Source organism: Crassostrea angulata, chromosome 7 (genome assembly GCF_025612915.1).
Source record: "Crassostrea angulata isolate pt1a10 chromosome 7, ASM2561291v2, whole genome shotgun sequence".
Taxonomy (NCBI): Eukaryota; Metazoa; Mollusca; class Bivalvia; order Ostreida; family Ostreidae; genus Magallana; species Magallana angulata.
Window position 1 is genome coordinate 22,610,187 of NC_069117.1, and position 16,322 is coordinate 22,626,508.

The 16,322-nt window shown below is 33.5% G+C and overlaps 1 protein-coding gene across 8 annotated transcripts in view; it reads right to left on the minus strand.

The window, feature by feature from the left end:
- The window catches only part of LOC128192471 (innexin unc-9-like), a 59,348-nt gene that overhangs the window by 21,035 nt on the left and 21,991 nt on the right, over window positions 1–16,322 (minus strand). The window contains exon 1 of one of the 8 annotated variants that reach the window (XM_052865168.1): window positions 13,319–14,567. The exons of 5 other annotated variants lie outside the window; for them this stretch is intronic. In XM_052865168.1, coding sequence (XP_052721128.1) covers window positions 13,319–13,512 — 194 coding nt within the window. In that variant the 5' untranslated portion in view covers window positions 13,513–14,567. Of the gene's footprint in view, window positions 1–3,849; window positions 5,059–9,293; window positions 9,391–13,318; window positions 14,568–16,322 lie in introns of those variants that run through there. 2 more of the 8 variants (XM_052865172.1, XM_052865170.1) reach the window with 2 other exon arrangements.

The following is a 16,322-nucleotide window of genomic DNA, read 5'->3' on the forward strand; positions in this document are numbered from 1 at the left end:
CCATTGTATTGCTAAAACGATTTTTTAACCATTTAAAGTTTACTTGCCGGTTTAATTAGTATGGAACACTTTGGGATATCGATACCGATGAAAGTGCTTCAAATTTAAAATATCAAACCAGTTTGTAAATTTTCAAAATGTACAATTTTTGCATGATCAGAAGTGCATTTTCGGAAAGGTTAACCATATTATAAGCAACAATGTTTGCTATTATGTAACAAAAGCGATAGAAATTGTAGATAAAAGATGGTAATTAGAATAGAATGTAAGTCGCCACAACTAGACGTGTATCATTCGTAGTACATAAACAATACAAAGAACATTGAATATATGTACGGATAGTGAAAAAATCACGATTTCCCAATGCTAAATTCAGTTTGTTTTGTGTATTTTGGCATTATAAATAGATCTTACTTCAAAAATTATTATTGTAAAGATTACATTTAAAAACAAAAAAATTATTTGTATATGTAAAAAAGAGAGAAAGATAAATTTTTTTTAGAATTGCAAAAAGAAAAAAACCCGTACTACTTCAAATTACTTGGCAATCTGACACAGTTGATTAAAAAAAAACACCCAAAACCAATCGTGTTTATATGGCAACACGTTCCATTTTATTCAAGCACGTGTTTACAACAGAGAATCATGCAATATTAAAACCTAAATGAAGAAATCTGAAACCTTATTTTGCTTTCTGATTAAAATGAATCACTTCAACTGTCCAAAAAGTTTGTAATGAAAACATTGCTTTTTCATTTTCATGAAACATTTGAAATGTTTCGAACAATATTAAAGATAATTTAATTTGTGTTTGTGATACACAGAACAGATGAACGTTATTGTATTTTCCAAAAAATACATATTTTCTAGATGCAGAAACTGGTCTTAGTAAAAATTAATGTCTTTTTCGTGATAAGCAATTTAAAAAAAGAATAGATTAAATTTTTAAATAACGAGTTTGCGTGAATATTTAGACTGTAATGATCGTCTTCAAAATATTGTGTTACATGTAATCATCATAAGTTTTCTCTATGAAAACTAAGCATTGAATATTTTTCTCACATTTTAATAAGGAATTGTAGCTATTGAGTGACAAGAAGCTGTCAAGGGAACTGTAATTTTTCACGTTCCGAGCAGCAGGTTTCTTTAAATTCTTACATTTAGGTGAAAAATTTCAGACAGTTTATCGATATATTTAAAAAAAAACAAACAAAAATAAAACAAAAATTTAAAAACCAACAAAGAAATAAATCTGTTCTCTTGAAATGTATTTTTTTCACATTCAAACTATTTAGAACGATGCATTGATGTTACAAGACTATACAAATAAAACAAACCAAAAAACAAAAAGGAAAAAAAGAAAAAGGAAGGAATACCCTAAATCTTTTTCACACATGCCAGTTAATAGTTAGCCACACTTATAACACTATCTAATGTCCTATGTACTTCGCTATAGATTTTGTATAGCTGTTGGTGGCTATCATGATAAGATGTCATAAGAAAACTGAAATAGTATGTCTGGTCTTTGTATAGACATTTGAGAGTCAGAGACTTCTCATCGCGCTTCCGCCATTCGTATTTCCCATGAAGAAACAACCGAAAATGGTACATGTAAAGTCACATATATGTGTCCTCCTATTACAAGTTTGTCTTTAGGTGGTTCACAGATAGTATACACATGTATAAAAATACGTTTGCCTCATTCGCCTTAATTAAATGGGAAATTTAACAACATGACGGAACAGTGATCAGTAACTTTTTTTATAACACGGCTATGTGTCAGAAGCACGATTAGCACGAACAAAGTCTGTTACAAGCAAAAGCCAAATACATTTTGTAGCATGTACAGTGTGCCGGAGAATTATATGCCATTGCCAAGATGGCATATGTTTATTCGTATAAGGAACAAAATTTATTTTTGTATTTGTATTAAATAGTACATGTATATTGTCTTTACAGCGAAATAAACAATCATCATTTAAGGACAAAGTGAGTTGTTTCATATTTTATGTCACACCTATACATGTATATGTCTACAACACATGAATTGAGACCAACGACTACTTTAACATGCACTTCTTAAAATGCTAAGGTAAAAAATAAATGCAGTACTAGTTTTTTTCCCCAGGATATAAAGAGTAAGACTATAATATTCAACAATTAGTTCTAGAAAATGTCATGTGGTAAATTTTGAATTTACTGGGTGGCTTTATCATCTTTGAATACAAAATTTACAACAAGACAAGTTGTAAATTTTGTATTTACTGCCGCGCGATAAATTCAAAATTTACATGAAAAAAAACCCGGGTATTTTCTCCTCTTTGTGTTTTTAATGATTATGAACATACTATTGACACCGGTGTTCGCACACTTGTTTACCCTTAAAGGAAGGAGTCTCTTCAAACTTTTGATTCATCAAATATCAAAAGAACATTAATTCGCAAAAAATAATCATTATCTTGAGAACCTTAAACGTTTATATTTTTCTTTTATTCTAATAAGTGTACAACTTGACAAAGAAATGACGGTGGGACAATGGTGAAATAAAATATCACACGTCTCTGCAAGTCAAAGTAACAATGAATAAATCAAACATATTTCTACAATTTATTTTCTTAACAATAGGAATTTCTAAATTGAAATTGGAATTAATTGTAGAATATAAGTGAAACACAATTTCTCAAACCAATTACTTTCAACCAGTAGTTAACTTTTGTAAGGATTTAATATATTAACAACTTAAATTAAGTACAAAATCAATAGAAATTGTGTTTCATTTCTTATTTGATGGTCAACATTTTTGCTTTTCCGACAAATGATGCATTTTTATGATGTTGTAATCATATATTAGATTTAAATCGCATGGTAGTAAATAATCTGAAAGACATTTTGTGGCATTAACCTCTTTTTACCAAGTAAGAACATATTCATATTTAGAAATAGGAGTAGGTGTCGAATAATTAGACTCATCCATTTTAAAACTTAAACATGTTTAATGTTAAACGTTTGCAGAGAAACATTCACAGACGGACCAAATGAAGAAGTGGTTAGTACTTTTATATTTGTTTTGGTCCATGGTTTTAAAACCCCTGGTCAAACCCGCGCTTAATATATATGTACACATTGAGAAAGTGGTCAATAGTTATAACACTGATCGAGTCAACATCTGAGCCTTGTACTCAGTTTCAAATGACTTTTGCCTTAATTCCATTCCCGATATTGTGAAAATGTCGCCTCTCCTATATGGTCGTTGCTGTGCATGCGTCACTACATATGTGCGATGTACAAATGTGCCTACCAGGGAAAAATCGGGATAGTTTGGTTTTAAAAATGGTTTTATAACTGGAGTGTTTGATGGTTTTGTTTGTACAGTCTTCATGTTGCCATGGTTTTTAAGTTCCTAATACTGATCATATCAGCCTTACTGTATACAGTTTATTTGCTGTATATACACAATTTATGTTTATGTTTTGAAAAGTCTTCCAATATCGATATGCTCACATATCAATTACTCCTGGAATAGTTTTTCTCTTTTTCTTTCCCCTTCTCTCATTAAATATTTTTAAATTGAACCAAAAAAATGCCAAAAGTTTTGGGTGTAAAGCTCATCAACAAAACTTTGAGCATCTGTCAAATTAAATACAGTATATGCAAACAAATTATTGTAGAAAAGTATATAGTTTTGTTGATCGAGATGTAAGTGCAGAGCAAAGCGTTTGTGGAACAATGATGTATGACACAAAATTTCATCAAAACGTTTTTGAAAACAAAACATTTTCACTATGCCGAACAATTTCAAAGCTTTAGTCATAGAAGCGTGGCATACGACAGGAAGACATGAATACATACCAAAAATGGCCGTGACTCCACAACATTTTAGGAATTCAGGACGTGTAGGGGGAAGCAAAAACAGCCGTACAATGGGTGTTTTGTTCTCTTCTATTGAAACCAATAATCAATTTTTGCGCGACAATCACATTGTCACAGAAAAACAATAGTTCCAAAAAGGGCAACTAGAAGCAAACATGCATAAAACTTGCTGCTGAATAAAACCCACTCTGTTGATCATTTTATGGGATGTCACTCAGAAATTGGTTCGTCAATGTCCCTCGGTAGGAGCCGAATCCATTCTACTTTAAAAGCAATCTCTGATACTACGTCACTGAGCGCGACAATCCAGGAGAAAAAAACCCCTTAAGCCTCCTATAGAGGGCGTTATGTTCACAATTTCAAAAAAGAAATCTGTATATTGCAACTTGAAATAAGAAACTGCGATCAATTCAACGAGAATTAATATTTCTTCCAAGCGAGACAAAGGCTTTCTTTATCATGTGTAAAATAAATCGATGGGAAAAGCCTTTCTCTTATTGTCCCCTGTAAAGTCTAGAAGATTAGGGATGTGCTTGGAATATAGTAGCGATGTTATGTCAGTTTTAATACTCTTTTCAGGAGTAGCATAGCAATTAATCGAAATAAAGTCTAATTCTGATAGATTCATTCCGCTGTCAGTGACTTCTCTTCACTAATTATGCGCTAGCTGCCTTCTCACACACCCAAATGATATAGGAAAGTTGGCTGTTTGCTCAAAACATAAAAATGATTCCTCTTCTGAATGTTAAAGTGATTACGGTGCCATTATCAAAGGCTAGAAATTCGTCACTTAGCGTTTAGCAATAAATAGGAATCGATTTGAACATGAAATCGATACATGGAGAGAATACGGGTTATCCTACATTACACCATTCACACTTAGATATACACACAGGAATCGAAGAAAGTTGACTCAATAATATCAAGCACATATATATCAAAAACACAATACGGATCCAGTATCAACGTCTTAGACGGTTCTTTCATGTATACAACTTGAATCGGGCTCCACTGAGTGTTTGATCCTTCTGTACATTTCGACACATTCAATTCCGTGTTTTATCCTCTGTGTTTTCAACGCACACAAAAAATTCTGTTTAACCTCTTCATGTTTTCAGAGAGGCAAGGTATTTTTAACGAAAAGTTATTTTTAAATAGGTCGAAGTGGCAGATGTTTTTCTACAATTTCCAGGGAACTTCGGCTACATAAAAAAACAGATAACCTCCTCGATGTAGAAGGTTCATCTTCCCTGTTGCCAAGGAAACGTATATCATCTATTACAATGTATTGGATGAAGTGGAGTTTGTTTGAAAATAGATACAGATTTTGATTTAATATGCCCACGATTGTTTACGCTTGATGAAGGCGGGGTCTTATTTCGTGAGTTTCGAAGAATAATTGCTAATACAAAAAAAGTATGACATTATTTAATAACTTGTTTGATTTAATGAAGGCCTTTTGAGTCGAAAGAGGGGTTATGTCTATATCAGATGAAATGAATAAAAACATGATAGGGTTGTAGAAAAGTATTGTGGATTACTATATGATTAATGTGTATCATAAAATCTCCAAAAAGTACAGTTCTTAGAACATATCATAAATTAACCCAGTTAAAAGATTGGTGCGATAAAATATTAATATTTATTGAGCAAAGCATTGTTACAACGCACTTTGAAAAATTACGCACTTTGAAAATTACATTTACATATGATCAAGGTTCACATCTTTGAGATACATGTAGGTATTCCATTATTCCTTTACTAATTAACACCTGTAAATCAATACCGGCAAGAACACAGGTATCTTTAAATCGAAGTCAACGCCGATTGGAAAGGGGTTCGGGGTCAGCTCCATAATAACAGACAATTTATAGCTTACAAGTACGTTCTTGTACCTTGTATATAAGATGTAATTTAATTTATTTTTTAATCATTTAATTCTGGTTGTAACGCGGCATTTGATTGGATAGAAAAATTTAGTTATATTTGTATAACCTGATTTGCACGCCACAAGACACGTCACAATGCACCAACGTCAAAAACGTACTAATTCGCTTGACATTACGTTTGAATTTTGAACAGATTAATATCATTTTTAAAAGTAAAACGGACTCAATTTCTACAGCAAATTACAGAAAATTAAATTATAAGGAATGAACTCAATATCTCTCCAAGTTATACTTCGTATAACCTGGGTTGGAGCAATTTTCTTTTTTTTATAATCCGCTTCGCGGATTATAAAGCGAAAATTGCCCCAACCCAACTTGGGTAGGCATTGAGTTCATTCCCTAAATAATACAATAATTCAAGGAATATAAAAAAAAAACACATTCAGAAATCATGAAGGTTTCATCATTCATGCAATCTTAATACATTTAGCTTTCCAGGAAAGCAAGTGTGAAGATGACTTCTAGTTCTTTTAAGAAGATTACGACCCCATGATGCCTCCTCAGCAGGAGCAGGTAAGTAATGCTAAGAAGTAATAAGAAGGAAGGGAAAGGATAAGCGCTGTTCATTAACAGGTAATGCATATTATGATTTGAACGTATTTGTTAAGCACATAAATGTACATGCGCGGATCCAGAAAATTTTTCATGGGGGGGGGGGGGGTCCGATGCACGGCTATTTCAGTTTGCCGGGGGGAGGGGGCATATTTTTGGTAATTTTATAATGTAATTAGAAGAAATACAAACAGGAACTCTGCAGGGACTCCAGACCCGCCATAACCCCCCTCTCTGGACCTGCCTTAACACCCCCTCTAGACCTGCGCATACATGTATGCGATTTGAATTGGAACTGCTTGAGACGTTCTTTAATTACAATTACATGTATGTCGTATAAAATAGCAATATATTTGACATGACGCAATAAAGAGTGTATTTTTAGACCAAAGCATGTAACATCCCTTGTCTTTGAACAGCATTAGACAACTTTATTACCGTGTAAAATGTACTTCTTATGAAAAAAATTCAAAGTTAGTCTGAAACTTGCTGGATTATACTCTATCCTAATTGCTTCCAGACTGAGGATGATGTAAGGATATATTGGCCATCAACAGTGTCATTAAACTGTTTCATTTTCTTTTGACCTTTATCAAAATTTAATGACATTTTTACTTTGACAAGAAGTGTAGTTAGTTATCTTGTTTATAATTTCTAAAATTGCAAATGTGCACGGCTTAAAATCAACATACTTTATATCTATTTTAATACCATTATGCAGGCTTTTTTTTTAAATTTTAAGCTGCAAGCTAAGAATTTTAAGTTGATGAGACCTTTTGCACAATGTATTTAAAAAATATAATATGTTACTAGTATTAAAAGGAAAGTCCATTGCCCATGAACCTCCGATCATTGCATGCTATATTATATTTTGTTTTAGATTTGTAATCACTCCTAATTGAAAACGAGGCACGCAAAATCTGAGCGGAAAATCCGAAGGCATTCACAGACAGGACAATACAATTAATATCATTGCAGTGCATTCTGCTGTGGGACATATATACTCCGAGAATGTATAGGGGACCGAACAACTATTGATCGTAAAGTGTATGCTTAGTTTCATCATGTTTAGGATGATATTCTGTCTTTTTTATTGCCTAATTGCTCCAGTGTAGTTCCCTGTCTGGATTTCATATTCCTGCGAGCCATTTGACGAGCTTTGACAAATATCCCCACGGTGGGTTAGTGGGTTATCATTGAATTGTACACGAGTCATTTGTTTGCATACATTTTTCATATCAAATGTGTCGATGCAGAAATTAGCAACTTAATTCTAATTAGATAAATCTACCACAGAGATTTGAAGTTATAAGGCAACGTTTAAAATTTCAGATCTTACTGCTTTTTTTTCAAAATCACGATTGTGTATTTGTAATCGTATTGTTAATTTAAAAATACCCAATGCTAGTACTGCAATATGTCAATACTGCTACTTTAGCATTGCATTTATCTGTGCTAGAGATTATTTATTCCGGCTAAACTACTTCCGAAAACTCGAAAATCGTTGCTAAAATTACTTTTCATTCCGTACGGTGACTCGAATTACCCCACTGGACATGTAAACCACGGCGTAGTTTAATTTAGGTGTCATTCATGATAATGATTATAACTGTTGTTGGACGTCTTTGCTGAATGCTCGGATATATACTCATACACTGAAAAGTGACGTCAACAACAACAACAAAAAATGAAAGCCTTGCAAGAGTTATATTAGAACACGTAAATAAATGCACCTCGTTCCTACTGCCATTATGTCGCACAAAATGTAGTCTTATCCTATAAACGATGGATAAATCACAGAGATTTCCCATTTCCATTATCATTCCATATTTAGGACTACCGTATTACCTATGTAAATCCTTTACTTCTGGCAAATCAAGCAAGTCTCCATTAATGTCGGATTCTGCATGTCGTGCAATAAATTTCATACGGAATTTCGGTCAATTTATTGAACATGCACACGATAGATGCTTTATCAAAAGTTTGGATTTATAAATGATTTGTAAGAACTGAATCTGCGTCGCATGATCAATTTCTGTAGTTGCATTAAGAGAAAGTTATGGGTTTTTAAACAAACGATTTTAATTTCATCATCACTGGCGTAATTTGAATATTCATCGTCAGTGCCATGCAAATGAGGCGGAAACATTGTATAAGAAATCGATTAGATAATAAAACAAATTGGTTGTAGCTTTTTCTACTCATTACACTTCGCTATGCAGTTCATTATTTCTGGTAGATTAAATGCTATTTTCTGCTTGTCTAGGTCTCTTCGTAATGGGATTGGAGGACTTCACTCAAGTTTTGCATGAAATTCGATCCTGGTTTCAAAGAGTATTAAAAGAAAGAAAGATAATGCAGTGAGTTGTTACATGAAATAGTGACGTGCGTTGAAAAGTCATCCATTTTTGAGAGAGAGAGAGAGAGAGAGAGAGAGAGAGAGAGAGAGAGAGAGAGAGAGAGAGAGAGAGAGAATACTTATATCGACTCGACAAAATGAAGTTCTCGTGAGAGTTATCGAAATGTCTGAGTTTATATAAACATCTGACTGACGATTCGTGAAAACGGTTACATGTAAGCAAAGACGCGAATTTATACGAAAATAAAATATCGCAAAATAAAAGAGAGTTTCAGTACCATGTAAAAACCGTACTCATCCGATATATTTTAAATGCGCATGTAGGATTCAATCTTATACATGTAACGTACATGGAGATAAAGTGTGACTCTGATTGTGATAAACAATTTTGAGACAATATAATCAAGGTACGTTAATAAGAAAGTTTACGAAAAATGATAAAATAGTGATTTTATTTACCCAACCTCAACGCCAATTGAAAAGGTAATTATAATTAAGAAGTAACAAAATGTGTTTTCCTGTATCATCTCTACACTACGAGAATATATCTGATTATAGCTTACCGCATGTGTATATCTTCTGTTCGCACTAATTGTGACCACCATGCGCTACATATTCTGAACAATAAGTGTTGATAAATAGTTTATTTACTCACCATGTTTTACAATCAAGTTCAGATGATAACCAGATGTTGCACGACTACTGGAAAATTTTACGGACAAAAATCAATTTACCAGTCGTATATCTAACTCTATATTTGCGGTGAAAAGACGAGGTGTGGTAGATATAATTAATACTTAAGATCTTCATTACACCATGTCGTGATCAAATGTAAATATCTAATTGTTTACTCAAAAAACTCAAGAGGACTAAAGACTGTCACTGTCAGAAACAATCAAAATCATTATTGCTCAAATTTTTTTATCAAAGATTTAACAATAGATATCTGCCAAAGGGGCTCTTATTTCAAGTTGAAAATTAATTGTAGATCAATATTAAGAAAACAATGAATAAAACCTGTTACAATCGATACTTGTCAACGTTTTCTTAACTCAATCAAAGGCAAGAATTTGTGGACATTCTTATTTCATTCTGACACGAAATGCAACGGAATTCATGATTTTACAAGTACAGTTGCATTGACAGATTGAAATTTCAATCTAATTGCATGTAAGTAAACCTGTGAATACCCAATCATATCATTTGAAGTCTCTTTTATTAAATCAGCTGTATATGGTTATAAAAGTCAACGGTTTTCGTTATTCAGCTCATAGAGTTCGCCCGCATGGGTTATTTTAAAACCAAAATCAGGAGTAAATTTCATTTCATTTTGGAGTTTGTTGAGGACAAGATCTCTGATATTTGGAGTAACAACTGTTCACCTGTAAACATTGACCAATAATGATAAACATCACAGGATCTTTCTCTCGAGACGATGCTGCATTAAACCAAGAGGTTTTTATATACATGTACACGGTATGTACATGTAGATAAGGTCGAGAACAAGTACGTGATGCAGAGAGGGCCTGTATCGATGTAAGCCATCGCGAAGTTACCAGACTATTGACTGATATGCAATGCATATGTATGGATGTACATGTACAACAGTCCTTAATTAATAACCATAATTTCAAAGGAAAAAATGCAGCAACTGCATGTGGCTATAAATATATGCCAGGTGTCTAATTGTATTTTATAGTTACTCATATTATATGGAGTCTCAAATCACTATATCAAGTCTGCCTATAACATAACCTTAAATTATTATATCAAGTGAACCTATATTGCTGCAAGGCATCATTTTCTATGGTACTGGAGGTGCACTGTTTGTTTCAACAAATGACAGGTCTGGGCACCTTGTAATAATACTTGCTATATGTATTTAGACAAGTTTGACGGGGGGGGGTGTTAAGTCAGACAAGGAATTCAAACAACAAAACATGCAAAAGGAGATAAAAAAACATTCCAGTGAAAATTTCAAATGTAAAAAACCCTAGCAGCAAACTAGCAGAAACACTCTGATTTACAAGAAAGTTTGTGGCAGACTCTTCACTTTAGCAAGTAAGACGGATGTTTGTTTTTTCTAGGGCCTCATTTTCGCTAATTAGCGCTAGATATCTGTAGGGTTGTCGGGTGAGCGCGTCTGAAGTAATCAAAATCAAACTTCGAGTGTTTTCAAAACAAGTAGATAAATGTTGCACGGATCGCCAGCTGTGGCACCTTGTCTACAGAGACTCACTTTTATACATACGTGAACGTATATATACATGTTAATACGGCAAACAAATTCACACTGTACTGATTCTTAAGGAGGCTGTTTGGTCAATAAGTTAACCATCAGATCTACCTTGAGTCTTTAAATATGATTGATTTTTATCCTCAAATTATCATTAAATGAAAAAAAAAACATTTAAATATCTTGCTTTAAAATTGAAAAGACTAAACTTTATACAGAGCTCTCTTGTTTAATATAGTAATCCACAAATGGTCAGAATCATTCGGTCTTCTCTTAAAATGACAATACAAACGATTCTTTATGCGATTCATATGCAAATTCCTGTGGAAATTTTGTAGATAATACCCATACAACCATATCCAAGCTCTGTTTCTTACGAAGTAATCTATGTTCAAGTGCATGTCTGTTTGCTCAATTTCCTTACATTATCTTTGCATGTTTTAATTATATTTCACACATGGTTCACAAACGTGTACCGAAAAGAAGAAAAAAGTTAATCAAACAGGCGATAACGCCCAATTGATGTTGGTAAACAATATTGAGTAACGTGATTTTCGAACAATTGACCCCCCCCCCCTCCCCTCTTCTCGTATCTGAAATAATAATAAAACACGTGATCTTTAGAAATCATTCGTCAGAGATCATCGGAAAGTATTTTTGAAAAGAAAGAACCGCTGCATGACAAATTAATTAAATGATACCATATGGCAAACTGAAACGTCTGACATTTTTGTCTATCTCCATGGTAAAATTTCAAAAGCGCCTGAAAAAAGCATTGAAACGATGACAGTTGTTCGTCGCATTTCAAAGACTGTGTAATACTACCTACACGATGATGCAGATACTGGAGAATGACCGCGTGTAGAACAGGCCTTCGTACAAAGCACTTGTATTTCTGGATCAAAAATGGCATTTTATTTCTATCAACGACTGGCGAAAGTAATATCAGAGGCAGTGGAGCAGTGAGACTTCATGAAATAACAAGTCACAGAAATGCAATTTACAGGAAATGTAGAATATAATATAACACAGCATGGCATGGATACATCTTACAGAAATAGAACCGTGGCATTACAGCCTTAGAGTGGGACAAAATTAAAGTCGCTGAACGAAGCCTTCCCCGTGACGCGATACAATGTAAGCCTGGGTGCAATAGGAGATGGTTATAGAATTACACAGACATGTACTTTATGATTTACATCAAATTAATGTAAACGTCTGCAAAGGTTGTTTCAGGCGCTAAGATTTGTACTTCTGTTAGTGGTACACTTTAAAACAGTATTGTTTCAGACATTAACCCCTTTATATATAATCCTTGGTTACTTACCAATTAATGCAGTTAATATATTCATTGCATTGGCTATAAAATAGTTGTCGTATGTACACACTTTTATTTTAAACCAATAAACAATTTGAATTCAACCCCCCTACACGTTTCTTTCCTACCCACCATCAATCCACGCACAATAATTGAAAAGATAAAGAAAAATGCAGTTTTAATCAAATAGTTTTATCTTCTTGCAATCACTAGCTGTATGTGACGTCAAAATGACGTGTGTTTTTTTTTTTGCTATTTGGACAAAGTGGAACATCGTTATTCCTATAAACGTCAATGTTTATCTTTCTTTTTTCAAGTACAGATTTGAAGCTAATTTTTCCGCCAGTAATTAGTCTAAGATATATAAAGATACATGTAGATGTACACATATCTTTGTTCAAACTTAAGCTCAGTGTTTCTTAGAAGAAAACCGTTAGAATAAAGCAATGTAATTTGAAAAAGTCTTCAAAGACGGGAATCCTATATCAATTTCAAGATTAGGGTTAACTTTATGATTTTTTTTAAATTTGAGGACATTTGAATTCATTGAAAATCATGAAAAATGTATCTGATTGATAAACATATGAAGTTAATCAATGGCACTCATTTTAAGACCTTGTCATACTTTGTAATGTTATCACATCACATTCACTCAATGCATTTTGTATCGTTTGATATACAGTAGAAAGAAAATGAAAGCAAAGTGTTATGGAGTTGAACAATAATGTACCAAGACACACACAGTTATTCACATATGTTTTGTACATACTCGTATCTATGATAGGCAGTGTTAGTTTAACATTTAGAAAATAACACTTCTTTTTTTAATATGATATATATACGTTTTATAAGTGTGCCGTTCGTATAAATTATACATTAATACCTGGATAGATAGAGCATGTGTGATAGAAATGAAAGCCGTGGATTTTTCAACCCAGAATGAAAAAAGAACCAAGTAAAAAAAAATTGAGAAAGTTAATAAAGTTGATGTTAAAGATAGACTTGTGATGACGTCATGAGAAGAATAAACTTACAAAGATGCTCCTTCGGAGGTTTCGGGTACTACCGTTTCATGTGCAGATGGTGTTGAGGAATGGGATGTCAGGTGAATCGTGTGCTCCAACCGTTCACCGATTTCAGAACCTCTCCTAAGAGTGCTTCGTCTCCTACCGGAAGTGAGAGCAGTAGTCGCGGCAACGTCACTAAAGAAACGGACCATAGACGGCATGACGGTCGTGAATGGTGTTCATTCCTCACCAATTACTATTTCGTACGAGGGAAGTGTTCGAAAACAATCCGTATGAGGTATGCTTTTTTGCACAGTTTCAGTTAAAGTTAGAAATACACCTCTTCACCTAAGGAAGCTCTCCAAGAACTATCGCCTTTGGTTTAGTAGAATTCTTTTCTTATCAGAATGCACCGAACAAATTCGGATGATATCTATCCGAATATAAGACCCTTTCGATATAGAAATCTGGATTTTTTTATGTGCAGAAATCCTTAAGCGATATAAATGCGGAAGAGAGCAAACTATCGGTCAGACGGCTTCACAAAGTTTGATCGATGCTTGTTATATCTTAAAGAGATACATAAACACTTCATTATTTGAAGCCTCTGTTTTGCGTTGATGCTACCCTGCAAATATTTATCAGATTGTATTCATTTTTTTTTTCAAACGGAAATCCCATAAATCCCTGGACAGCTACAACGATAGCATACAAATGCCTCTGCCATTAAACTCCAAGAATAGTTCTTAAACATGGCGATCAATTTCCTCTCAGGGTGTAACAAGGGTTCTCTCAATCAGAATCGAAATCCTTTTGACAAACACATCTTTAATTCTTCTCTAAGATGAACTTGCTAATGACCCCATCATTGGCATCGCTCGGATCATCTTTACGTGTAACCCAAACTTGCACACTTGTATTTCAATCACAGAAAAAGGCTTTATTCCAAAGGTCTTTTTAAAACAGGGAACTAAAGTATTTTCTCTATCTCTGATCTGACAGTTGTTTAAGAAATCCTTGTCATTGCATCTGCACATGTGATGAAAACCATAGTCGAGAAATCGAGGAGTATTTGCATGAAAGTGAGCCTGTTTACGCAATGATCAACTCCATTACGATAACTCCTTTAGATGCAAAGAGAAGAGGTAGCAGAAAAGCAGATGGGTTTGAAATAACTTCTATGGGAAACTAACGACACACTCAAATTCTAAGCTGTGGGGTCAAAAACAATTAATCATTTATGAAGTGAAGGAATTTATACGTTATCTTTTGCAGGCAGACATCATCACACGCAGCACTTAGGCTGTGAAAATACGATCTTTTTTCTCCGCGGTGTAGAATCCCCTCACGCTGGCAAAAACGATGTTCGATTTCTATACATTTACATTTTAGTTCATTATATCATAACGTTTTTATTTACCACCTTAGAAAAAGAACGCTTAAATGAACAATTTCGGCAATTACACTGCATGGCACTTAGCGTTTGTCAGAGAAGGAGGTTTAATAGCACAAATGCCTATTTATTACAGGCATTTGCCTGCAACATATTCTAGAAATATGCGGGACCATTTTGGAGTTTGGCTAGAGGTTGACAGACAATCAATATATAAAGATATTAAGTGCACATAGATTGTCAAATCGTCTGTGACCAAACAACGGGCACACATAATCTTCCTACATTAATCATTTATTAAAAAATTAATAATCGTCCGCACACTGGACCCGATGTTTAATGACATCCCGATTAAGTGGAGGTGAGATCCTGGAAACGTCGATGGGATGCATTATTTAGAATATCGGGTTTATAGTTTAATATAAAAAAAAATCAAGTAAAGACAAGATCTCACAATATTTTTTTCATATTATTCTTATTCATTATTATTGTATTTCATTCTCCATACATTCAATGTGTTTTCCGTGGTCATCGCATAGCGATTTAATGTTAATTTTGTAACATGTTAAATTGTAACAGATGATTAAAAGATATCAAATACAATAGGCAACATGTTTCATATACTGACAAAGCCATATATATGTACATGCGCATGTAGTGCAAGAGTATAGATTTCTTATTTTAAAAAAAGGGACAAGGGGTTTCAAAAAAGATGGTGGCCAATATGTCAAATTACATTACAATAAGAACATTGGGTCAATGTGGTGACTATTGCGATTGTAAATATGTTGTATCTTAGTTTTTAATAGATTTTGTATGCATCTTAATGGTGTTAGTATTGATCGATTGATGACGAGCGTTGATGAGTGTTTTAAAAAGATTTGTGACTGCGTTGACGAATACTGATCGAGTACCAAAAACAACGCCGGTTAATTACTATGTCAGGACAAAGAAAGTAATACTCAGAAAATGAATAAAGCTGCACATAAATTTTATAACGAATAGGTTAAAAAAAACATTTGATATTTTTTTTTACAGGTATTTTAAATGAAACGATTAAGAGAAGTGAGAAGTAACAATAATCCGACAACAGAAATACTGAGTACATATTTGTCTATTTCCCCTTTCTGTATGCTTCGCATGTATTTCATTTTCTCTTGGTTTGAATACCTGATGACAAAAATAATCATTGGAGAGATAGACATTACTGACTAGGTTTTGAGATTTCGATAAAGATTCAGAGAGAGAGAGAGAGAGAGAGGAGAGAGAGAGAGAGAGAGAGAGAGAGAGCGTCAAGGTGATGTATTTACAGGTAAACATGTAGATATGCTGATATGATGGTATCTCATTCAGCTTTACCAAGCTTCTTTTTGGCCATTATATTTGAATATTTATACATCTTATCTGTTTTTCCAGACGTGTAAAAGATAACGGTTTTGTCATTCGCTGCAGGTTTCTGAAAATGATCGGTTGCAATAAAAGCTAAATGGACATTCCAATCGGTTTATTAACCTCTATAGAAATCCCAAACTTTTGTTTTGCTGAAAGAGTTTGGGTGGTATTGAATGGATCATTATTAGTAAAAAGCTTTCATAAATACTTTAAGTAGTTGGAGTTGAAAGATTTTTTTTACATATA